Source organism: Biomphalaria glabrata, chromosome 10, assembly GCF_947242115.1.
Source record: "Biomphalaria glabrata chromosome 10, xgBioGlab47.1, whole genome shotgun sequence".
Taxonomy (NCBI): Eukaryota; Metazoa; Mollusca; class Gastropoda; family Planorbidae; genus Biomphalaria; species Biomphalaria glabrata.
Genome location: NC_074720.1, coordinates 12,080,735 through 12,107,270, shown reverse-complemented (window position 1 = coordinate 12,107,270; position 26,536 = coordinate 12,080,735). Strand labels below are relative to the sequence as shown.

General features: G+C 36.2%; 1 protein-coding gene across 2 annotated transcripts; it reads right to left on the bottom strand.

Moving 5' to 3' along the window:
• Positions 1–2,497: 2,497 nt before the first annotated feature.
• On the bottom strand, positions 2,498–18,885 carry LOC106052948 (uncharacterized). Of its 2 annotated transcripts, none has more exons than XM_056044246.1 (4): positions 18,513–18,885; positions 14,421–15,452; positions 7,399–7,501; positions 2,498–5,929 (listed from the first exon to the last, which is right to left on the bottom strand). In XM_056044246.1, exons 1-4 carry the CDS (start codon positions 18,616–18,618, stop codon positions 2,641–2,643), a joined length of 4,530 nt encoding a protein of 1,509 aa, XP_055900221.1. In that variant the 5' UTR covers positions 18,619–18,885; the 3' UTR covers positions 2,498–2,640. The 2 variants fall into 2 exon arrangements, with proteins under 2 accessions (XP_055900221.1, XP_055900222.1); XM_056044247.1 differs by having other exon boundaries at positions 2,498–5,926.
• Between the last annotated feature and the right edge of the window lie 7,651 nt (positions 18,886–26,536).

Genomic DNA, 26,536 nt, shown 5'->3' with positions numbered 1-26,536 from the left:
GCCGGTCCATTCTTTTACGTTGTCCAGCTGGCTTATCTTTGGACGACCTTTTCTTCGTGTTCCCTCCACTGTAGGCCTACCTTGAAGAATGACTTATGATAGTGACCAATATGACCAATATTACAATATGACCAAACCAGCCCAGATGTCGTCTCTTCATAGTATTGAGGAGTTCTTCCTTTTTGCCAGCCAAATGTTAGTGTGAAATGAGCTAAACATATTCTAGAATAACTGGAAACTTTTATCAATATACTTTTCATAAGCAAAACTGTGTAGCTTTATCGATTTATTAGGTCTACACCGAATTGAAGTATACTTAGAGTTGGCAGCATTCTGTTCAAACGAGTTCTAAATCTCGACACTAGCCCTCGTTACACCGATTGAGATCATGACCGTAAAATGGAGAAAGACGGTCGACAAATCTAGTGTTGTGCCCCAACGGTCCAACAGACTAAAGGGATAGGTGAAGGTGATATCCCTACAATAACGGAAGACGACAATGGAATAAAAACGCCTGAGCGTGGTTTATGCATTCCCTGTAGATGTGAAACTAAGGGAGAGAACTCCAAATGATCATTCCTTTTAGCGTGGGTAGAGTAATCTAAGTTAATTTATTTGAATATTGATCTTAAATACAAAAGTACAAAATAATAATTCCATTGTTTATTCTGCTAAGTGCACTTAAAATAACAATATAAAAAAAGACCATTCAGTTTAAAGACCAATCTATTTACTGTCTCATGACCTGTTGACTGCGCGGAATGCAGTATTTCTCAGCAGAGCAACCCATCTAAAAACCATTACAACTAATTTTGCGCCACTGAAAATAACATCAAGTAATGTGAACTCTTTTTTTTTTTAACGGAGCAAAGAAAACACTGATTAATATCGTCTGCTGTGTTTACTGCCTAAAGTGTTTCTACTGAATGAACACAAGAAATCTGTACGCTGAGATGGTTTGTTTTACAAGCCGTTGTGGATGAAGTGATTGGGTAGCCAGTGGAAATAGGAAAAAACGAAATAAAAATGTAAAAAAAAACCAACTTTTAAATTAAACAAAGCTTATATTAAACGTAATTTAAATTTGTTATATCTCTAGACTAAACGTATTTAATCTGTTTGATTAGGCATATTTTTACAAATTGTTTTGTTTAGCGAAATTTCATACTTTAAGCTTTTGAGTTTGAGTTTTTGGCACATCGGCACAATGTAGGCCATGTCGGTAATCTTTCAAGGATTACTCTCCATTGCAACTTTGCAAGAGCTAAATTCCATACAGTTAAATCATTAAAAACAAGATCTATTCACAGTTAAAATAGTAAAGGTAGTAAAAATGTAATAATTAGTAACAATCTTATGTAAATATTATAGGGTCACTTGTCTGGAGCAGTTGGGGGGAAACAAGAAAGAAGAGGGGTTCGTTAATGTTACCGTGATCGCTTTTTAAATGCATTTGATAAAAACAAAGTTGTGCGACTTAAATTCGAATTCGAGGGCTTAAGTCTCCTCATGCCAACAAGCTAACCACTGACTGTGTCAGCGAAGTGTTTATGGAAATAGAAAGTTTTATAGTTATTTATTGTTAGTTTTAAATGACCTAATTCTCTACACAAAATATAAAGAGGACTAATCATCTTATATCACCACCTCATTCAAGTACAATTTATTTCCTTTGTTCGATACCTGACAAAATAACTAATTACCAAAACTAAATTAACTAATTGGTTTAAATTTTTTGTTGTTGTTAATTCTTGTTTTGTCAGGTACAAGAAATAATTGTGCAAAATTTCAATTTGATCCGAGATTGGATGTGTGAGAAATAACGTGTACACACTTTTTACCTGACAGACAGACAGAGTGAGTAAAACAAAATCACGTCACTATCTATACAGATAGCAAGCCTAAGCAAGGTGAAATATTAACCAAGAACCCTGAAATGTAATTGATTGAAATTCAGATATAATAAATACACATGCTATTATAGAAAGTCTGTTTGGTATGTAGTTATTGCTTTCCCAACAAAAATGTTTTTATTAAAGAATTATTTTGGGGGATTATGAAAATACACGATAAAGATACATTCCTAATTTTAGAAAAACAAATATTTTCGAAAATATTCCATTATTAAACTGTGTATTACACTATTATGATATTACTAATACTGAATACATACCTGACGTGCAACAAAGTATTATGGAAAAGCATTTTTTGAAACTAATGTAAATTTACTGTTTGAATTGAGTGGGAGTTATTGTAGCCAAGTGAGATCCATTTTTTGGCATCACAAAATGCACTCTCTCTGTCTGGTACAAATCTTGTACACGTGATTTCTCCCAATGGAGAAAATGGATACAGTTTAACAAAATAGTTCACTACCAAATTTAATCAATGGTCAACAACCTTATATCATTACCTGCCTACACTTGGCAGGCATCCATTTGATTCATATTGAATGGTAACAATGTTGAATATAATAGATTAAAGATACTCCAATATATTTCCATAGAAGAATTGTATTACAAAAAAAAGTAATATGTCATAATATAACATTAAAATAAGATAAATAGTGGTATGATACTATTAATCATTACTCGAATGCTGCTCTAAGCCTTTTAAGTAAACCAACAGGTGAACACAGCGTTATACACTAGACGAAAGCAGGGAATCAAAGTAATTCACATCATAGTCGACTTCCTGATTGTCCTCTCCAGAAGTGTCGAAATCTATGAATGAAGTGTCTTTGGACGAGGGGAGAGAATCGTGCAGGCCATCCGAGAAATATGGCCTTTCCTCTGTTTTTAACATTTGTACAAACTCGTCGTCTGCTACTTTCGATTTCCTGAGTTTTGATGGAGGCGATGCAGTCTGCTCATGAATACTGTTGGGAGCATTGCTTGAAATAGCGCTTTGTATTCTAAAGGGAGACAGTTGGTCATCATTTTGATTCTGGTTTTGCAAAGTTGCCTTTCTTTGCCCGCTATGAATAATTGCGTGTGCATTTTCCGATATGTCTCTGGTGGCTGTTTTGGAAACAGTTTTAGTGTTTTCATTGCTTTCAACAATTTTATCAGCATATTCGCCAAATCCTAAACCCAACAATTCAGGCTCATGGATAGTAGGTAGATAATTAGTTTCCAGTGACTCCGGGGATGAACTAGCAGAGAAACGATGTGTTGATCCTTCTGGGGTTCTAGGAACCAAAGATGACTTTTCATTTTTGGGTTGGTTTGTGTTGTGTAAATAATCAAACGAACATAAATCCTTTTGAGTGTTTCTATTTTCGTCGGATTCTTGGTCTTTTGGTAATTCTTTCTTAGACGAGTCGAACTTTTCTAACCTTTTAACTTGGGCTTCAGCTTTACGACCTTCTGTTAAAGTTGCTTCTGAGACTTTCACAAAATGTGCCTGATTTGAAATTATTAGCGACTGGTCTCGTTTTGAGTTCTGACCAATGTCTCCGTGGATTTCATTATTTTCTCTAGACTTCCGGGCGCCGTCTTCAGAATCAGATACTTCTGCATCAATGACTGTTTTTGACAAATTAATTTTGTCTTTATTTAGAGACATAGTTTGCTGTCCCTTGTTTCTAGTTCTGGCGATGTCCATGTCAGAAAAGTCTTTCATTTTTGAACTACGATCAAAATGAATGCTATCATCATCAAAATTAGCCGACAGACTTTGAAGATGATCGCAGCCGTCAGTACCATGGGTTAACATTTTTCTTGTGCTGGAATTTCCTTCCGATAAGCTTGAAATTCTAGGTACATCTTCTCGGGGTCGCCACGGCTCGTCAGAATGGCGACGACGATCTGACGCTAGGACTGACGGGTAGTTTCCGGTTTCACTATCTTTTTCCTCTATGTGCGTTAGGCTGCTATCTCGCTCCAAGGACGCCGCCTTGCTTTTGGCAATATGTCTTCTTTTAGCTATTCGCGGGGACCAAAGGTCGCGACCTTCTAATCGATCGGCCAAGGCGTAGCCTGGAGTTTTATTTCCAAACAGTGCTTCGTATCTATCGTCTATCATTTTCTTCACTCTCTCTCGTTGTTCTGAATCGTGTTCTGGAGAGTGAGTGACAAGATTGTACAGTTCTGACCACGAGCTAGTTGTACGAGAGACGTCTGCCGCAAGCATGGGGGCTCTAAGAAGCTCACTGGAAGACGACCTTGTCAGACCTTGACTGACAACAAGGTGGACATTAGGATCGACGTTACTAGGCATGCTAGGTGCGCTGGCCCTTCTAAACTTTTCTGACTTAATCGAACTGGACTGGTCGATTTCAATTAAAAACGGATTGTTTGCTCTGGCTATTCGACGAACCCCTCGAGCCGTCTTCAGTTTTGACATTTTCCCTTGACCTTGAACAATGTCTCCTTCGTCCTCTTCTGATTCATTGGTCAGAATAATTTTGGGCACACTTTGGCTGACAGAGCATGGTGAGGCCGAGCCAACAGTTTTCACATTCTCTACCTTTGAGACGTCTTCATCTGACAGAGAAGACAACCTTCGACTACTGGGATTCTCTTGACTATGTGTTTCAAAAGTTTTGGCATTTTCCAACTTTCGACTGTTTCTGACTTCTAGAATTTTCTTACTGGCTTTGCTAATAATGGGGAAGATAAAATCTGGTTTAGACTTTTTGGCGCCTAAATCTGTTTGTGATGTTTCCATATGGGATTTCTTATTATCCTCTGATTTTATAAAGAAAACGTTTCCAGTGCTTTTGTTTTCTTGAACAGTTGAACTGAAATCTCCAGTTTGAAGAGTTACAAAAGTGTTGCTTTGTTCGCTTCCTGAGTAGACAATATTTACATGTTCGTCAGAATGGTAAGGACTATCAATTTGATCAAGATTATCCACGCTCGGATACATCCACTTGCTTTTCGCAATGCTCGATTCTGGGATGTCAAGAAGTTCTCTAGCAGGTTCAGACACGGTGCTGATCTTTCTTGTGGGAGTGTTTTTGTACAACGGCTGCCTTGATTCAACTTGCAATTTTGATTCATCGTAACTCGCGCATTTTAATATTCGGTGCCGCCTGTCGTCAACACCGTACATGTTCCTCATTTGAACATCCGGTGAAATGGGAAGTTTCTGATTATAATTGTTGCCTTTTAAGCGACTCTGGATGTGACCTTCAACATTGTCGTCACCTTCCTCCTTATGATGTTTAGAGTGAGATCTCTCAGACTCAAAATCCGAGGAAAAGCCTTGGTTATCAATACTTGAGGAAAAACCTTGGTTATTTACATCTGAGATAAAGCCTCTGCTGACTAAGCCAGCTAAACGCTGCCTGGATGGAGAATATGGCACCTGCAGCTTATCAAAGGTGAAGACTCGTTTTGGCTTGACAGGTGGTATGGTGTTCACCTTCTGCTGCCTAAGCTGGACATCACTCCAGCGAACCTCTTCAAAGCTCAAAGCAGCCGACTGTTTAGAAAATCTTTTCGCAGTTCCAAAAACAGGTGATTCATCTCTTCTTGGTGTTCTGGGGGATATCCCTAAACCTGACTGAAATTTCTTGCTTTGTTCGCCAAGCGTTAGATTATTGTTTTGATTTCTTAGGTCACCTATTCCGTAGTCATACAGTCTGGTTTCTTGCACATACTTTGTGGTCCATTCCTCCCCGTTGTCTACACTGTCCATGCTGGAGAGTTTGCTCTGTCCACTTTTCTCCAGATCAAACATTTCAAAGTATTCACGCGACTCATTTCTTGGGAGGTTTGACCAAGGTTTTCTACCGTAACGATTCCCTGGGAGCCGCGAGGATGTCGGAGTGTCTACTCTGTCAAAGGGGGGCAGGACCTGATCATTTTCAAGGCCACTCGGGACGAAGCGTGTGTCATACTCTTGTCTTGACTTCTGCGGGAGATGATGCTGGTGATAGCTAGTGGTTCCGGTCTCCTCATCTTCAGGCACGTTGCGTCTGCTAATAAATAAAACAAGACTTTTACCTTCGACATGAAGACAAGTATAAGAAGTGAAAGAAACAGCATGAACAAATATGGGTGCTCCTATAAGAAATGTAATCAAACAATCAGGTTCACACTAAGGCCCTTACGATGAGCATTTAATTACAATGATGTCTGAACTATTGCAATGAGCATGTAATTACAATAACGTCTGAACTATTGCAGTGAGCATGTAATTACAATGACGTCTGAACTATTGCAGTGAGCTTGTAATTACAATGACGTCTGAACTATTGCAATGAGTTTGTAATTACAATGACGTCTAAACTATTGCAATGAGCATGTAATTATAATGACGTCTGAACTATTGCAATGAGCATTTAATTATAATGACGTCTGAACTATTGCAATGAACATGTAATTATAATGACGTCTGAACTATTGCAATGAGCTTGTAATTACAATGACGTCTGAACTATTGCAATGAGCTTGTAATTATAATGACGTCTGAACTATTGCAATGAGCTTGTAATTACAATGACGTCTGAACTATTGCAATGAGCATGTAATTATAATGACGTCTGAACTATTGCAATGAGCATTTAATTACAATGACGTCTGAACTATTGCAATGAAATGTAATTACAGGTTCCGCAAGGTTGTCATTGCGAAGTTGTGAACCTTAGACAGTTTACAACCCTCAGTGCTACACCCTGACGCCGCTGATCTCAGACCATATCTGCACTTCCCGTTCCTTTAGATACATCAGCTGCGTGGAGAGGGGGGACTGATGTGTGGCGACATCGTTCCGACCTCAGCTAATCAATGAGATGATCCATAGTCGCTTCAAGACTGAAGGAAGCCATATATTTAATTACAATGAGGTATGAATTATTGCAATGAGTAGGTAATAACTACTGCAATCCACTAGACTGTGTATACTTCACAATTAATTATTGATGGATCCTTGGAGCTTACAAGACACATTTGTTTTGGAAAGGGGAGGGGTAGTAAGAGGTGGGGAGAGGTGAAGGCTTTGGTCACTGTGCTAGCCGCATGAAATTGTTGTCAACATTTGGCCGAGAACAGTTGAACTGTTTCATGGTCCACTACAGAACATAAAAGTCCTTATCTAAGCTCATAAAATTATAAAGAATTCATTCGTCTTAAAGCGATGTTACTTCTTTTCATCTCATTTTTATGTTTGAGGGTTCAGACGAGTCGTTCTATACGTGAGATAAACTGCGAAGTGGTTTCTTGATCAGGCAGCTCTCCAAATAGTTTTTGCTCTATAAAGGAGTGGGGGGGGGGGTCTTGGTCCAGTGTCTTGCTCGGGCCTCTTGATAGAGTAGGCTATACAGTTTTGAAGGACAGATGAAGGACAAAAACTGAATTGTTTTATTCAGATACTAAAATCTATAACTTAATTTTAAATGAACCTTATTGGAGAATAGACGTAGCCCTGTAGTCTACCTTAAAAACTGACCTGACTCGTGTAGCTCTGTACTGACGTGCACAAACAATCATCAGCACTACAATAGTGACCAGTGTTGTACTAGCAAGAACAGCAACCACGGGTACAGCCCACTCTAGATACAAGAAAATAAATTGAATTGTGTAGAGTATTCAGATTACTGTAGGCTTATGTAATTTCCTGTTTTATCAAATAACATTTGTATAGTTTTAAGACTGTCAGATCTAATGTTTTATGTTGTTTTTTTTTAACTTATGTTTTATGTTGTTGTTTTTTTTGCGGCCCCCGAAAGGGGAAAAGACGCTATTAGTTTTGTGTGGAATGTCTGTCCGTCCGTCCGTCCCGTTTAGATCTCGTAAAATCGAAAAGATAGTGAAAATCCGAAATAATAATATTTTAGACCATTCAAAGTTCTGATGCAACGGCTACTTTTTTCTTTTCTGAAAGCGAAAAATCTAATTTTTTAAATCACTTATGCAAGTAGTTTTTTTTTTCATAAAAATACACCACTTTTACAACTATTCACTATTAATAGAAACAAGAACTGGAAGCTCACTTTTAGGGGTAGGCAACTATTTACCATATTTTTAACACATTTATGAAAATGGTTCTAAAAAGAAAAAAAAAATTATGCAAACGGTTTTAGTTCTTTTCTCAAAAATTTTTTTACTAATAAATTCACACTAATAAATGTTTACATTTTTTAAAGAGAAAAAATCTATTTAGTATGCATATAAGTTGGACATAATTCAAAATAACAATAATTAAGTAATTTTTCATATTATCACGTGTACTGCAGCGCTGCGCTAGAGACATAGATAGAACACTAAAGGATTTTTTTTTTTTACAGAAATGTTTTTTTCTTGAGGATTTGAATAAAACAATTAGATCAATTAGATATTCATTATAAGACATCAGTTAGGCCAGGTTCACATTTAACTTCACATTCACTTTCACCTATCCTTTGGTCTGCTGGACCGCTGGGGCATCACACTAGATCTGACACCCTTCTTTCTCCATTCTTATGTCATTTCTCTTTGATAGAATTTCATTCTGATGTTCTTTCTGAAACAATTGAAACCTGCCTTTTTACCTGTCTGGATGGACCACTACGGGGGCCGATTTTGAGTTTGTGTTTCCACACAAACTGTCTTTGTAACCTTGCTTTGTTATGTTTTATGTTTTTTTTCTTCTTCTTCCATTCTTACTAGCAGGCCCACTTTCTTCATAGCCAAAATGTGGACGGTGGCAGGAAGAACAAAGGTGGGGGGGGGGGAATTAAAAAAAAAGAATTATTATTTCCATCACAATTTACTTCACAGTAGTATGACTGGGTAGCTTACTTGATAGAGCGTCGTTCTAGTAACTCAAATATCGTGGGTTCGCTGCCAATATTGGCCTTTTTTTTTTCCTTTTTTTTTTTTTTTGCAATGACAAAAAACTAAATTTAGTTTCTAGATCTAGAATCTATATTTGAGTAGATAAGGAAATGATTTTAAAAATATTATATTACTTGTTCCATTTGTTTTTTTTTTTTTATAACAAGGGTTCCTCACCAATGCTATTTTAGACTAACATCTTATCCTCTTTGGCATGAAATAGTTGCACTTCATTTTCATGAACTTTGAAAAGGAATTAGGCCAATTTAAAATGCATTCTTAATCTCTGAATGTATTGTTCAAAGCAATAAAATATAAATATATTCATAGATCTATCAATGTGGACCATGACTTCAGAGAGCTAGGCTATGTGTTTATATTTTGTCATTGATCTCACAGCGATCTCATAAAAATCTGAGCTTTAACTCTCACTCCACTAGAAAATAAAACTATCACTGAAGTTTTGAGTGCTAGGACTTCATAAAATCCTATTGAAATACATTGCATAGAAATGAAAAACCACAAATAAGAAAAAGATCATAGACTTATATATTATACTAGCCTGGAAACCGGAAATAAATTCTTACTCACGATTTATCTATTCACAGATTTATCTATATATGGATTTGTATGTACGTAAATATTTTTTCATAGAAAAGTTAAAATCTTTAGTTTTCAAAGTTTAGTTTTTTCACGCAAATATATGAAACAAAGCCATTTCCTGTTTGTTTCCATTGAGATAATGTTTCAAAAATCCTAGATCGAAATAATTCATGTTGATTTAAATCATCTTATGTACGTTTAAATAGATTGATTTTTCTAGATTATGTATGTAAAAATTGCAAAATTAAAATTATGAGATGAGGGTACTCTTAATTTTGATGTTCAATTACTAGATCTAGATCTAAAAATTAAAATATATGTTACATAGGTTAGGGTTGAAAAAAACAACAACAAACAACTTTACAAAACAACGCCTTGATCCAACTTTCTAAAATATTTTCACATTTTTTTGTTGTGTTAAAAAATCACCTTGTCCAGTCTAGAGTAGTATATATAAGTCTATAAAAAAAGATAATGTTTAGATTGTTTTGTTTTTTATAAATAGTCTGAATAGCAGCTATTATTTTTGCGTGGTCTGTCTGTTCGTCCGTCAGTCCCGCTTAGATCTCATAAACTAGAAAAGATTGTGAAAATCTGATATCATGATATTTTAGATCTTTCCAGGTTCTGATGAAATGGCTACATTTTTTTAAAGCGAAAAATTTAATGTTTTAAATCAACTATGCAAGCAGTTTTTTTTTCATAAAACTACACTATTTTTACAGCTATTCACTATTAATAGTAAAAAAAAAATAATACGTGAGACTATTAGGTAAGGGAGGTGACTATTTAGCATATTTTAAAGACATTTAAGATAAGCATATAGCAGCTTTTGGTATTTTAGCTGAGCCTGTAGGTCATTTATGGTGACCGGTCACTTCATCCCCGGTCACTTCATCCCCGGTCACTTCATCCCCGGTCATTTCATCCCCGGTCACTTCATCCCCGGTCATTTCATCCCCTGGTCACTTCATCCCCTGGTCACTTCATCCCCCGGTCACTTCATCCCCGGTCATTTCATCCCCAATTAAATATTTTATATATAAATATGATTATGTAAAATGCTTTTTGACATTTTGTTACTAATGCGTTTATAGTGTTTCCTGTTCCACTTTGTTTTCTTAATGAGAAATCTTATATTATATTGTAAATCTGGGTGTGTATTTAGCTATAGCGCTTCTATTGGATGTGGGGGTTGTAATATCATAATATTTTCCCGATCGAAGGCCAAGGTTTGGTGGAAGTAGTAAAAAATAATTTGAGAGATAGAAGTGCGATTAGAATAATTATGACCGTGCCGCTGATAACTTATCATCAAAGGCCAAGGTGTGGTGCAAGTAGTGGAAATCTTTTGAGAGATAGAAGTGCGATTACAATAATTATGACCGTGCCGCTGATAACTTATCATCAAAGGCCAAGGTGTGGTGCAAGTAGTGGAAATCTTTTGAGAGATAGAAGTGCGATTACAATAATTATGACCGTGCCGCTGATAACTTATCATCAGAGGCCAAGGTGTGGTGCAAGTAGTGGAAATCTTTTGAGAGATAGAAGTGCGATTACAATAATTATGACCGTGCCGCTGATAACTTATCATCAAAGGCCAAGGTGTGGTGCAAGTAGTGGAAATCTTTTGAGAGATAGAAGTGCGATTACAATAATTATGACCGTGCCGCTGATAACTTATCATCAAAGGCCAAGGTGTGGTGGAAGTACGACCATGTTTCACTTTATTTTATTTTTCAACCGCTCTTTCTTGAAAATGGGCGCGTCTTGTTTAGCCTTGAAATAAGTTTGTTATTTATTTCTACTGAAGGCGAAGTTCACCCATCCTCGTGATGTCGCATGTAGAAGTTTTGCTTTAATTCCTTTTAAACATTAACGTGTTACTATTTTGTCATTTAAATAAAAATGAATACATTAAATATTGCTCATTTCATGATTTTTAAAATTACAATTTGCTAGATAAAAATGATCAGATGATGAAAATATCAGGGGATGAAATGACCGGGGATGAAGTGACCAGGGGATGAAATGACCGGGGATGAAGTGACCAGGGGATGAAATGACCGGGGATGAAGTGACCGGGGATGAAGTGACCGGGGATGAAATGACCGGGGATGAAGTGACCAGGGGATGAAATGACCGGGGATGAAGTGACCGGGGGATGAAGTGACCAGGGGATGAAGTGACCAGGGGATGAAATGACCGGGGATGAAGTGACCGGGGATGAAGTGACCGGGGATGAAATGACCGGGGATGAAGTGACCGGGGATGAAGTGACCGGGGATGAAGTGACCGGGAACCGTCATTTATGAAGACATGACGGAGCCCTGGGGGGAGGCCACATGCTCGAGGGTCATTTCCCATAAGCTAACAGTTTTAGATTTTTAAAATTTTTACATTTTATCTTATTACCAAATTAGATACCTTCTGTCATACAAGCTATATATAGTTTAAACAAATTGTTTACTTTTGAAAAAAAAAAAAAAAAAAAAAAAAAAAAATCCATTTAGTATGCATAGGCCTATAAAACGAATATAATTAAAGACAACAAATAATAAGTAGTTATTCATATTATACACTTGCAATGCAATGACCACTTCCTCCTTATATTTAAAATAAAGAACACTGAACTAAAGGAAAACACTTTCTTTGTTGAGGCTATGAATGAGAGATTGGCCCTTTACAAAAGAAATCAATTAGTTAATCATTCAATAACATCAGTAAGGTCAGGTTCACATTGAACTATATCGTCATAACTATCAGTTCATTGAATACATATGAATACTAACAATGTAATAATAATAACAATAATAAATATTCGTAGTTAGTCGAACAATACAACAGTATCGGCAAGACTTTGGACACAAGCCACGTCTCTTCTTTTTGTATGGACGGAGATAGGGTTGTAGTTGTTGACAGGGTTGTAGTTGTTGATAGGGTTGTAGTTGTTGATAGGCTTGTAGTTGTTGATAGGGCTGTAGATGTTGATAGGGTTGTAGTTGTTGATAGGGTTGTAGTTGTTGATAGGGTTGTAGTTGTTGATAGGCTTGTAGTTGTTGATAGGGTTGTAGTTGTTGATAGGGTTGTAGTTGATGATAGGGCTGTAGTTGTTGATAGGGTTGTAGTTGTTGATAGGGTTGTAGTTGTTGATAGCATTGTAGTTGTTGATAGGGCTGTAGTTGTTGATAGGATTGTAGTTGTTGATAGGGTTGTAGTTGTTGATAGGGCTGTAGTTGTTGATAGGATTGTAGTTGTTGATAGGGTTGTAGTTGTTGATAGCATTGTAGTTGTTGATAGGGCTGTAGTTGTTGATAGGATTGTAGTTGTTGATAGGGTTGTAGTTGTTGATAGGGCTGTAGTTGTTGATAGGATTGTAGTTGTTGATAGGGCTGTAGTTGTTGATAGGATTGTAGTTGTTAATAGGGCTGTAGTTGTTGATAGGGCTGTAGTTGTTGATAGGATTGTAGTTGTTGATAGGGTTGTAGTTGTTGATAGGGCTGTAGTTGTTGATAGGGTTGTAGTTGTTGATAGGCTTGTAGTTGTTGATAGGCTTGTAGTTGTTGATAGGGTTGTAGTTGTTGATAGGCTTGTAGTTGTTGATAGGGTTGTAGTTGTTGATAGGATTGTAGTTGTTGATAGGGTTGTAGTTGTTGATAGGGCTGTAGTTGTTGATAGGGTTGTAGTTGTTGATAGGGTTGTAGTTGTTGATAGGGTTGTTGTTGTTGATAGGCTTGTAGTTGTTGATAGGGTTGTAGTTGTTGATAGGGTTGTAGTTGTTGATAGGGTTGTAGTTGTTGATAGGGCTGTAGTTGTGGATAGGGTTGTAGTTGTTGATAGGATTGTAGTTGTTGATAGGGTTGTAGTTGTTGATAGGATTGTAGTTGTTGATAGGGCTGTAGTTGTTGATAGGATTGTAGTTGTTGATAGGGCTGTAGTTGTTGATAGGGCTGTAGTTGTTGATAGGATAGTAGTTGTTGATAGGGTTGTAGTTGTTGATAGGATTGTAGTTGTTGATAGGGTTGTAGTTGTTGATAGGATTGTAGTTGTTGATAGGATTGTAGTTGTTGATAGGGTTGTAGTTGTTGATAGGGCTGTAGTTGTTGATAGGATTGTAGTTGTTGATAGGATTGTAGTTGTTGATAGGGCTGTAGTTGTTGATAGGGCTGTAGTTGTTGATAGGATAGTAGTTGTTGATAGGGCTGTAGTTGTTGATAGGATTGTAGTTGTTGATAGGGTTGTAGTTGTTGATAGGATTGTAGTTGTTGATAGGATTGTAGTTGTTGATAGGGTTGTAGTTGTTGATAGGGCTGTAGTTGTTGATAGGATTGTAGTTGTTGATAGGATTGTAGTTGTTGATAGGGTTGTAGTTGTTGATAAGGTTGTAGATGTTGATAGGGTTGTAGTTGTTGACAGGGTTGTTGTTGTTGATGGGATTGTAGTTGTTGATAGGGTTGTAGTTGTTGATAGGGTTGTAGATATTGATAGGGTTGTAGTTGTTGATAGAGTTGTAGTTGTTGATAGGATTGTAGTTGTTGATAGGGTTGTAGTTGTTGATAGGGTTGTAGATGTTGATAGGGTTGTAGATGTTGATAGGGTTGTAGTTGTTGATAGGGTTGTAGTTGTTGATAGGGTTGTAGTTCATAGTTTCGGATATTCTTTCTGAAAATATTAAAACCTGCCTTTTTATCTACCTGAGCGGACCACTTTAGGGGGCCGATTTTGAGTTTGTGTTTCCACGCGAACTGTTTTGTTAATTTTAAAATTTTGATCTTAGAAAAACAGTACAATTAACTCAGTAAAATAAATATGTTTACTTTGCTAGTTTCTTAAGGATAAAATTGTGAAAGATTCAGCAGTAGCGCCCCAAGTATTTCTCTACTCACCATTACAACCAGTAAAAAATAAAATAAAGATAAAACGATTAATTTAAAAAGTGTCTAAGCAGTATTTACTCGTATAAAAACATTGAAAACAAAGAATCAAAACAAGGATATAGTAGATGACATTTGCACGCATAGTTTCAACATTACAACAAAAAAAGGTAATTACCATTTTCTTCCAGACGAACAAGATCATTTGTTCTATTTGCAGCAGCACCGTTTGACGTCACTGGTCGCGGGCTTCTTGCTGAGTTTGTTGGAGCATCCTGCTGTTTTGATGACAGCATAGACATTATCCCTGTCAGAGACCCTGTTCCTCCACCGTCTGGAAATGTAAGAAGCCCTGAGAAAACCCCTGGCGTGTGTGTAGGAATAACCGTAGATGATTCCAGACTCCATGTGCTCTGGGTCGAAACGAGTAGACTTTGAGACATAATGCCTTCATTGTGAGAAATGTCATTTGATAGACGTTTGGTATGTGTGATCTCTATAAGCTCATGCGTAGAGCTGATATAATGGATGAAACGTTGGTGATCTTTGCTCGGTTCCAGACTCCAGCTCTCAGTGGGAGACGCTTGCAAATCGATATCTCTCGAGGGTGTTATCTTCCAATAATTTTGAGACACTGAGTTCGAGCTATCAAGCAATTGCGAAGTTTTTGTTGGATTGAAATGCATAAGAGCGAGTGTCTCCAGAAAGACGGGGTTGTGAATGTTTGGACTCGCCTTAACTAGACTCGTAGACTCTGAGGATTTGTATGGAGACGTGAGCAATGTGTTCGGAGAATTTAAAGGAGTTGTTTGTATGACTTGATTCGATAACGAATGATACAGATGTGATGTGAGTATCTTCTCAGGTTGACCTGTCTCGCTTTGGAAGACCGGTGTTAAACTAAAGCTAGGGAATATTGAGACGTAGGAAGCTTCGACCAAAGACGGAGATGAGACGATCGTTTGAAAATGAGAGACGTCTGCTACGTCCGTATATTGAGCGCCAGGGGAAGAAAGTTCCGGAGGAACACGAATTTCTGAGTTTGCAGCATCTTGGCTGGATGTTCTTCCGACGGTTACTAAAAGAGAAGCCCTTGACGACAAATTCAATGAAGGGGACTCAGTCCATGATGTCAAATTTGTCCAAACTGTTTCACTGGTTACGTCCCTTAACTGAGTATTCGATGCCATTGCCTGGAACACGCAGGAGACTGGGGGAAGATATTTCAAAAGTACATTATTTACTTTGCATTTCATTAAGAAACAACTTTAAGGAAAGCGATACATTAATTCATCAAGAATATTTGTTTCTTAGTCAATAAATAAAATACAACAAAATCCTTTGAAACGTTCATTTGCGAACACATTCCTACATACCGTAATAGCATTCACCACATTCCTACATACCGTAATAGCATTCAACACATTCCTACATACCGTAATAGCATTCACCACATTCCTACATACCGTAATAGCATTCAACACATTCCTACATACCGTAATAGCATTCACCACATTCCTACATACCGTAATAGCATTCACCACATTCTTACATACCGTAATAGCATTCAACACATTCCTACATACCGTAATAGCATTCAACACATTCCTACATACCGTAATAGCATTCACCACATTCCTACATACCGTAATAGCATTCACCACATTCCTACATACCGTAATAGCATTCACCACATTCCTACATACTGTAATAGCATTCAACACATTCCTACATACCGTAATAGCATTCACCACATTCTTACATACCGTAATAGCATTCACCACATTCTTACATACCGTAATAGCATTCACCACATTCTTACATACCGTAATAGCATTCACCACATTCTTACATACCGTAATAGCATTCACCACATTCTTACATACCGTAATAGCATTCACCACATTCCTACATACCGTAATAGCATTCAACACATTCCTACATACCGTAATAGCATTCACCACATTCCTACATACCGTAATAGCATTCACCACATTCTTACATACCGTAATAGCATTCACCACATTCTTACATACCTTAATAGCATTCACCACATTACTACATACCGTAATAACATTCAACACATTCCTACATACCGTAATAGCATTCAACACATTCCTACATACCGTAATAGCATTCAACACATTCCTACATAACGTAATAGCATTCAACACATTTCTACATACCGTAATAGCATTCAACACATTCCTACATACCGTAATAGCATTCAACACATTCCTACATACCGTAATAGCATTCACCACATTCCTACATACCGTAATAACATTCAACACATTCCTACATACCGTAATAGCATTCACCACATTCCTACATACCGTAATAGCATTCACCACATTCTTACATACCGTAATAGCATTCAACACATTCCTACATACCGTAATAGCATTCAACACATTCCTACATACCGTAATAGCATTCACCACATTACTACATACCGTAATAGCATTCACCACATTACTACATACTGTAATAACATTCAACACATTCCTACATACCGTAATAGCATTCAACACATTCCTACATACCGTAATAGCATTCAACACATTCCTACATACCGTAATAGCATTCAACACATTCCTACATACCGTAATAGCATTCACCACATTACTACATACCGTAATAGCATTCAACACATTACTACATACTGTAATAACATTCAACACATTCCTACATACCGTAATAGCATTCAACACATTCCTACATACCGTAATAGCATTCAACACATTCCTACATACTGTAATAGCATTCACCACATTCCTACATACCGTAATAGCATTCACCACATTACTACATACTGTAATAACATTCACCACAGGCTACGCCCGTTGATTTGTTCCCTGGGCATACATTGTTTTCTTTTTACCAGTTCCCTCCCTCACACACTTTTTTTTTTATCTAATCTACTATTTTAAAAACTAGGTAGGACCTCTCCCCCCACCTTTTTTTTAAAAAAATTGCATCCTTCGCATTTTCCCACTCTCACACATAGCTTTCTGATAGGACACCCTCCCTTTTTTCTTCTTTTTTATAAGTTTTCTATGAAATGGCCCTGATTTTGTCTCTTCCCAGATATAGGCCTACTTTTGGCATATAAATTGTACCGTAGTATCTGTTACGTTCAATTGGAACAATTCAATTTATATTGCTCCCCTTCCACACACCTAATTTTAGCCATTGAATTCTATTATCACTTTTCAAGGACTCTCTATTCCTCTACCCAGCCAAACCTAAACAGGATGCTTGATAATAACGTATTAACAGAACTCCACTATGCCCCCAAAAGAAAATAAAAATGTCCTTGTTACAATTTCTATTCTTCGATTTCACAAGTCAATGTTTAAAAATTTGATAGGCTTCAAGATTTTTTTTAATACCTCAAAAAACAAAGTGTAGATCTAGATTAATGCCTCACATTTACTGTGCGAATTTGTTGGATTTATAGTTTTAGATCTATAATAGGCCTACGTGTCCGTTTAGATATAATCTTTTGTTAAAAATTACAGACGTTTCATTTAACAGAAGATAGTTATCGGTATAATAAAATACTAAAAATAGTAGGCCTACTTAAGATGCCAAAGATTTCTTGTCTAGATCCAGGCATACATGGTAAATGTAGAAAATGAAGATAAGATCTAGAAGTTGGAGTGAACAGGAAATATATTTTTTTAGCTATGAAAAATAGCTACAAAATGAATAAATAAATACCCATCCTCCCCCCCCCCCCAAAGAAAAAGATGAAGTATGGTTTAAAATCAATGTAGGTCATGTGATCACGTGATGTTCAAATGTAATATATCAAAGTTAAAAAAGACGTGTAACTTTTTAGAATGAAACATTGTTAACTAGTTCACTTGTGTTTATTTTTTTATTTTGGTTTTAATTAAGTATTATTGGTTTACTAGTGAGATATAAAGGATTAACACAAACTGCCTGATCATTTGTTTAAAATGTTTATATGTGGTCTAGGTAATTACAATATGCATGCTTAATTTTACAATATGCATGCATAATTTAAAAACAAACAAAAAAAAAGTTCGCTTTCAAGAGACTAAAATTAACTCTTGCACATGTGCTATAGCTAAATTGAGAAATGATGAAATCGGATTTTCATTAGTGTTTCAGTTTTAGAAAAATATGGGTGACAGAAACCAATAACGGATTTCCCTACCCAATCGGGGAGTGGGTTACATTTATTTAAAAAAATCATCAAACTTTCTTAATTGGAAAATGTAAAAACAAAAAAACTCACGGATCAATATGAGTCTCCAGTTTTGGTTGTTGTTATTTCTTAAGTTGCAGCAACATTTGCTCCAAAAGAACATGATACTCCCAATACACACAGAGAACCTCCACATAATTCAAAGAAACCATTTCGCTATTCAGCATATGGTCCATCGGATATTTTGCCTTGTTTCTTAATTCATTTCATACAAGTCTTACGTCCATTGTTGAAAATTAAAAGAAATCTAAATGATAATCTCCTCAGAAAGATAAAACCAACTTAATGAAAAAAAAATGGCGGACATGAGCAGACGACTTTTGATCTACGGATGTTGTGTAAAGCTAATCAAATGTATGGCCATTATCTGAGAACTGTCCAATGATCTTGTTCATTAGAAAACTATTATCAAAGATCGTTATCTTGTCTAAGTCAATGAGTTGGACGGATATCTCGAGCATTTTCGGCAACAAGGGACAGACAATATCTGTACAAACAAGGTCATATTTTTTTTTTTACCAAAGTACTTAAAAAGTAGACCTACTTTCGAAGTTTTAAAGTGTACCAAGTATCCATTTCATTGCTAAGTAACAACAAAAGCAATGCAACTATAAACTAATCCCTGTCACTTATTTCCCATGGTGCCTTTTATTTCCCATGGTACCTTTTATCTTAGACCTCATCCCAGAGATCCATTGAAAGAGTTCTACTAGTTATAATAGTCACTTTTACCGTCCACAAACAAAAGATTTAATAATAGCACAACAAAATAAAGAAAGCTTCTCATGGTTCCTTTGCCATGGAGATGGAATACTTTTAATCCAGTGAAGCCTAAACTACGACTCACGGGCTACATCCGGTTCTTGACGTTGTGCTATCTGGCCTCGAAGAATTTATTTCGGCGATGAAGGCCTTTGCCCATCCAGAGGCCCATGTAGAGGCCAGAAGCCCAAGTAGAAGCCCATGACCGATGTAGAGGCCGCACTTGTCCCATGTAGAGGATTAGAAGTCCATGTAGAGGCCAAGAGACCCATGAACCATGTAGAAGCCCTTGACCTATGTATAGGTCCTTTATCAAGTAGATGACGAAAAAAAAGATGGACACCACTGTCTTATGGGAAAAAAATAAGGGAAGAAAAAATTGCGACAATTCCAAGAAAGTTATTAGACACTATTTTATTGGCGTCATTACTGAAGATTGTAAAGGATCTACAAACAATACCTTCATCTTATTTTATATTCTAAATTACATATATTGCTTCAATACAAGAGTATCCATTTGTTAATCTAGTCCTGCATGTTAAATAGTGACCTAAACTCATTGTTTTATGTATTTGTTAGATTTGGTCTAGTGTTTTATGTATTTGTTAGATTTGGTCTAGTGTTTTATGTATTTGTTAGATTTGGTCTAGTGTTTTATGTATTTGTTAGATTTGGTCTAGTGTTTTATGTATTTGTTAGATTTGGTCTAGTGTTTTATGTATTTGTTAGATTTGGTCTAGTGTTTTATGTATTTGTTAGATTTGGTCTAGTGTTTTATGTATTTGTTAGATTTGGTCTAGTGTTTTATGTATTTGTTAGATTTGGTCTAGTGTTTTATGTATTTGTTAGATTTGGTCTAGTGTTTTATGTATTTGTTAGATTTGGTCTAGTGTTTTATGTATTTGTTAGATTTGGTCTAGTGTTTTATGTATTTGTTAGATATGGTCTAGTGTTTTATGTATTTGTTAGATATGGTCTAGTGTTTTATGTATTTGTTAGATATGGTCTAGTGTTTTATGTATTTGTTAGATTTGGTCTAGTGTTTTATGTATTTGTAATTTACTCTTCTGTCCTGAGTGATTTTACTAAAGGTGTTATTCGAGTTTCTTTATGTTTCTTCAGTTGAGATGGTTCCAAAAACAGGCTGCACATTCCACTATTGGACTTACTAAGGTTAAATAGCATTTTAAAAAGTTTATATTAACTCACTGCGTCTGTGTGTCTGTCTGTGTGGATTATTTGACACGTTTCTTCATCCACTATCCAATCTAGCAAAATGTATTCATTGTCGAAGACAAAATACATATTAATAATCAATAAATTTTGTTTTATATAGAAAATGGGAAATATATCTTACATTATTTAGAGCAATTGCAGTGATTATGCGATGCTTTCCAACATTTAAATCTTTGTGTTTTTTTAAAGCATTTTTTTATATTCTGCTTATTAGTTTTATGTTTTTTGTTTGATCTTTTTAAAAAATCTTCTAACAATATGTCTAATGCTTTGCTTTGCTTGTTTTGTTTTTTAATTTCGTGAATATGGAAGAGTTTGTTCTGTAATAATTTATTATAGACGTTGACCCACATTTAAACAGGAAAAATATATGCATGGTTTATATGTATTTACATAATTTTACAAAGTTGATGAATAAGAAGGTAGCCGTAGAAAATGTTTAAGCCTGGTGAATACATGGAGAAATCGAAGGTTCTGTACATCTAACTTCATATAAATATATTTAAAAGTGTCAAATACAGCAACAACAACAACAACAAAAAAAAGAATGAAAGATGCGCCACACAATAGCAATTAATAATCATAATGATAATAATAATCATCATCATAATAATAACAATAGCGGCTCTAAACTCTAAAAAATTAATTACACTTTCTTTTCTACCACCAAAGTTTCGTTTCAGAAAAGGACTTGTCTACAATATTAGTAACAGCTTCAAGTTTTGCACTCTATTAATTGTGGACAAGTTTAATCAGTACAAGTGGGCGAGTTCATGCTCTTGTTTTCGAGGTTCTCGTTCTTGGTGTTCTAAGCGACTCAACGAAGAATAAACACATTTATAGATCTAGGGGGGAGATATCTCAATCTTTAGAAACAACAAGTTGTAGACGTTTTCCTGTGTCTTGGTGGCCGAGTGTTAAATGAACACTGACGTATCGAGTTCAAATTCCGCGGTGACTGAGATTTTAAACTTCGGGGTATTTAGGACGCCTCTGAGTCTACCCAAATCTAATGGATATCTGACTCACATTGGGGGCGTAGAGACGATTGGTCGTTGTTCTGGCCACATGACAGTGATGAGACCCTATTTAATCGTCGGCCATAGAAACATGTCAGCCATATCAGCTTTAATTCATGTTTCCATAGATCTCAAGGTGTGAAGAGGGTAACTGTACAGCAAAATGTGCATTGTGTTTTGTGTGAATTTAATGCCCAAATGCACAACTCGTCAAACGAATGTGTTTATTATGAACACCTAAATGAGACAACAGTTTGGGAACCCTTAGTTACTTTGTAACTATGCCGTGGTATCTGTGAAGGTGCGTGTGTGATTGGTTGGTGGGTGGCATCTATACAGTGTGTAATCGTGACGCGCAAAGATTTTTCGTTGTCTTTATCTGTTGAACAAGATAAACCAAACTAGTAAGGATGCAGGATCAGATGTAGGGGAAATTATAGGTGTGATTCATGGTATTATAGAAATGTGTGTGTGATGTGTGGTATTGTAGAAATATGTGTGTGTGTGATGTATGGCATTGTAGAAATATGTGTGTGTGATGTATGGTATTGAAGAAATGTATGTGTGATGTATGGTATTGTAGAAATATGTGTGTGTGATGTATGGTAATGTAGAAATCTGTGTGTGTGATGTATGGTATTGTAGAAATATGTGTGTGTGATGTATGGTATTGTAGAAATCTCTGTGTGTGATGTATGGTATTGCAGAAATGTGTGTGTGTGCGCTGTATGGAATTGTAGAAATGTGTGTGTGTGTGTTGTATGGTATTATAGAAATGTGTGTGTGTGTTGTATGGTATTATAGAAATGTGTGTGTGTGCTGTATGGAATTATAGAAATGTGTGTGTGTGTGTGTTGTATGGTATTATAGAAATGTGTGTGTGTGTGCTCTATGGTATTGTAGAAATGTGTGTGTGTGTGCGCTGTATGGAATTGTAGAAATGTGTGTGTGTGTGTTGTATGGTATTATAGAAATGTGTGTGTGTGTTGTATGGTATTATAGAAATGTGTGTGTGTGCTGTATGGAATTATAGAAATGTGTGTGTGTGTGTGGTGTATGGTATTATAGAAATGTGTGTGTGTGTGCTCTATGGTATTGTAGAAATGTGTGTGTGTGTGCGCTGTATGGAATTGTAGAAATGTGTGTGTGTGTTGTATGGTATTGTAGAAATGTGTGTGTGTGCTGTATGGTATTGTAGAAATGTGTGTGTGCGCTGTATGGAATTGTAGAAATGTCTGTGTGTGTTGTATGGTATTGTAGAAATGTGTGTGTGTGCTGTATGGTATTGTAGAAATGTGTGTGTGTGTGTGTGTGCTGTATGGTATTGTAGAAATGTGTGTGTGTGTGTAGTGTGTTGTATAAATGAATGCGTCCTGTATGGTATTATAGAAATGTGTGTGTGTGTGTGCTGTATGGTATTATAGAAATGTGTGTGTGTGTGTGTGCTGTATGGTATTATAGAAATGTGTGTGTGTGTGTGCTGTATGGTATTATAGAAATGTGTGTGTGTGTTGTATGGTATTGTAGAAATGTGTGTGTGTGTGTGCTGTACGGTATTGTAGAAATGTGTGTGTGTGTGTAGTGTGTTGTATAAATGAATGCGTCCTGTGTATGGTATGCCTATCTTTGAATTATATCTATTTTAATGTTTGTTCCTTTCTAGTACTAGTTTTTTATTTTTTGTTTAATGTTTAAATGGAAAGCTTTTTAACAAAGATAATGGTTCCTTGATAACATCTGGATAAGTTAATTGTTAACTTTAGCTAGACACTCAATATTACCTGGACATTCACTTGAATCTGGACTCAGGATAGATTAACTTTTGACCTAATCACACCCCTCTCCTCAATGATGAGAAACAATTCAGTAGCACTAAAAAGATGCCGATCTTTCAAATATATAAGGAGAGATAACAATGATAAAATAATTTTCTCATTCTTGTTCTCGAATTACCTCTCCTTTCCTAAATGAAAATATGAATCCATTAATAAGACCTTCAGTCTTTCTAACAGTCGAGACAAAAAATAGTTTTATTTACACTAATTTTGTATAATTCCCTTTAATATGAGTGTTAAGAATTTGAAATAAAATTGTAGAATATAGGCCTACTATTAAACAATATGGAGATTTACTATAACCTGTATGTGAAATGTGTGTGTGTGTTGTATGGTATTATAGAAATGTGTGTGTGTGTGCTCAGACGTAAATGAGTATTTCAGAGAAATAAAATACATTGAAAAATACTGTAAAGATATTTTTTTATTATTAAATGTAAAAAAACCCCAAAGAAATGATAATCGATTTTCGTAGGGAAAAGAAGGAAAATAATATTGTTTCTGTAGCTGAAAAGACTATTGAAATAGTGCAAACCTTTAAATACCTTGGTACTATCCTAGACAATAAACTAAATTTTACTGCAAATACTGATTATATCAGCAAAAAAGGGCAGCAAAGATTACAATTACTGAGAAAACTGTCCTCGTTTAATGTTAGCGAAAAGGCCTTGGCTATGTTTTATCACGCTCACCAGGGGCGGACAGGCTACCTATATGGGCATTCGGGCAAATGCCCGGTGGGCCGATACCTAAATGGGTCGATAGGTCCACCAAAAGTGCTGCATGGATGCCACTGTGATACTACTAAAATGTTAAAGGTTTTATAATATTCTCTTTTAAAGTGACCCTTTGAGCGTCGTGTTTACAAAAATCTTTTACAGACTCTACAGTGTAATACTAATTTAATCTAACACATTTTCCGAACTTATGTAACAGCCTACGCCCGTAGACAGGAGGTGAGATGGCTGAGTGTAAACATTTAGCTTACGAACCAAGGAGTCCCGTGTTTAAATCCTGGTGAAAACTGAGATTTTTGATTCCACATTAGTTGGCGAAAGTGCAGGTGGTTGGTTGCTGTGCTGGCCCCATGACACCCTCAAAAATCGTGGGCCACAAAAACTTTACATCATCTGAAGCATAGGTCGGAAAATGAGTAAGAATACTTTACCAAACTTAACATAATGATTTTGAGGACAGGTAGAATTGGGTGTCATCATATGATATACAAATTATAGGCCGGATGGTACAGAAATGCCCAGGCTAATTTCGACACCCAGTCCGCCCCTGGCGCTCACATCTGCAATATTTTAAGTTTCAATATCACTGCCTGGTATGGCAATCTGAGCATTAAAAATAAAAATAAACTTTATAGAATCCTAATGCTGCTGGTAAAATCATTGGCAAAAAACAAACCCCATTTGGGCAGTTGTTTGAGACAAACATCTATAAAAAAAAAAAACTAACAAGATCCTCGAAATAAAGAATCACCCTTTGTGTCAGGATTTTGTGATTTTACCATCACAAAAGAGATACAAGACACCGATGGCAAAGACAAACAGACACAAACACTCTTTTGTTCCCCTGGCAATCAAATCATTAAATAAGAACAATCTGATATAAACTTTGTCACATGTAAATTATGAGTGCGTCTGGTGTGAATGTACACTTTGGTTTCCTATAGTTATAATGTTTTTTGTTTGGTATTATGCACAAATTGTAAGACAAATTTCCATACGGACAATAAAGATTATTATTATTATTATATTATTAAAACACGACGTTTTGGTGAAGGCCTTTTGGGCGATGGTCTGTTTTGCGCGATACCATAGAAAACGTTTAATACTAAACATTTTGTTTCTATACAAAAAAGGTCCTGAATATTTAAAAAGGAAAAAATATATAATTGAAAAATAAGTCAAAAGTTTTAAATATTTAACGACTAAATAAAGCTATTTATAACATTATTAACTATAACATTACCAACTATAACATGACTAACTATAACATGACTAACTATAACATTACTAACCCTAACATGACTATCTATAACATTACCAACTATAACATGACTAACTATAACCTGACTATCTATAACATTTCCAACAATAACATGACTTACTATAACATTATTAACTATAACATTATTAACTATAACATTACCAACTATAGGCCTAACATTATTAACTATAACATTATCAACTATAACATTATTAACTATAACATTACCAACTATAACATTACTAACTATAACATGTTAGATTCCCACTTAGAACACCACCAGCTCTTCCTTCCGTCCCCCAAAAATTTCAGGTCAGGTGTGCACTTTCAGGTGGAAAAAACATAATAGGCCTACTTCCTCCCTGCACTTCCACGCTGGCATGTTGATGAGGAACTATTTAATTCTTGCTACATTATGTATTAAAATATCCCCATTCATGCACAGGAAGTTTCTTTCATCCACGAACTTGCTGACACATCGTTTCTTATTGTGTCCGAATCGGTTGCTTATAGAACATCACTACCGAATCGGTTGCTTGTAGAACATCACTACCGAATCGGTTGCTTGTAGAACATCACTACCGAATCGGTTGCTTGTAGAACATCACTACCGAATCGGTTGCTTGTAGAACATCACTACCGAATCGGTTGCTTGTAGAACATCACTACCGAATCGGTTGCTTGTAGAACATCACTACCGAATCGGTTGCTTATAGAACATCACTACCGAATCGGTTACTTGTAGAACATCACTACCGAATCGGTTATTTGTAGAACATCACTACCGAATCGGTTACTTGTAGAACATCACTACCGAATCGGTTACTTGTAGAACATCACTACCGAATCGGTTACTTGTAGAACATCACTACCGAATCGGTTACTTGTAGAACATCACTACCGAATCGGTTGCTTGTAGAACATCACTACCGAATCGGTTGCTTGTAGAACATCACTACCGAATCGGTTGCTTGTAGAACATCACTACCGAATCGGTTGCTTGTAGAACATCACTACCGAATCGGTTGCTTGTAGAACATCACTACCGAATCGGTTGCTTGTAGAACATCACTACCGAATCGGTTGCTTGTAGAACATCACTACCGAATCGGTTGCTTGTAGAACATCACTACCGAATCGGTTGCTTGTAGAACATCAACATGAAATCTTTGTCTTTGAGTCATGATGTTTTTCAGTCAATTCT

What these genes read in the sequence shown, in the direction of transcription:
- LOC106052948 (XM_056044246.1), bottom strand. Translation starts at nt 18,618, where the DNA reads ATGTGGAGGTTCTCTGTGTGTATTGGGAGTATCATGTTCTTTTGGAGC. An exon ending in TGTTCGTCTGGAAGAAAATG is followed by an intron (nt 7,502 to 14,420) that starts GTAATTACCTTT and finishes TCTTGTATCTAG; the next exon opens with AGTGGGCTGTACCCGTGGTT. An exon ending in TACAGAGCTACACGAGTCAG is followed by an intron (nt 5,930 to 7,398) that starts GTCAGTTTTTAA and finishes TTTATTTATTAG; the next exon opens with CAGACGCAACGTGCCTGAAG.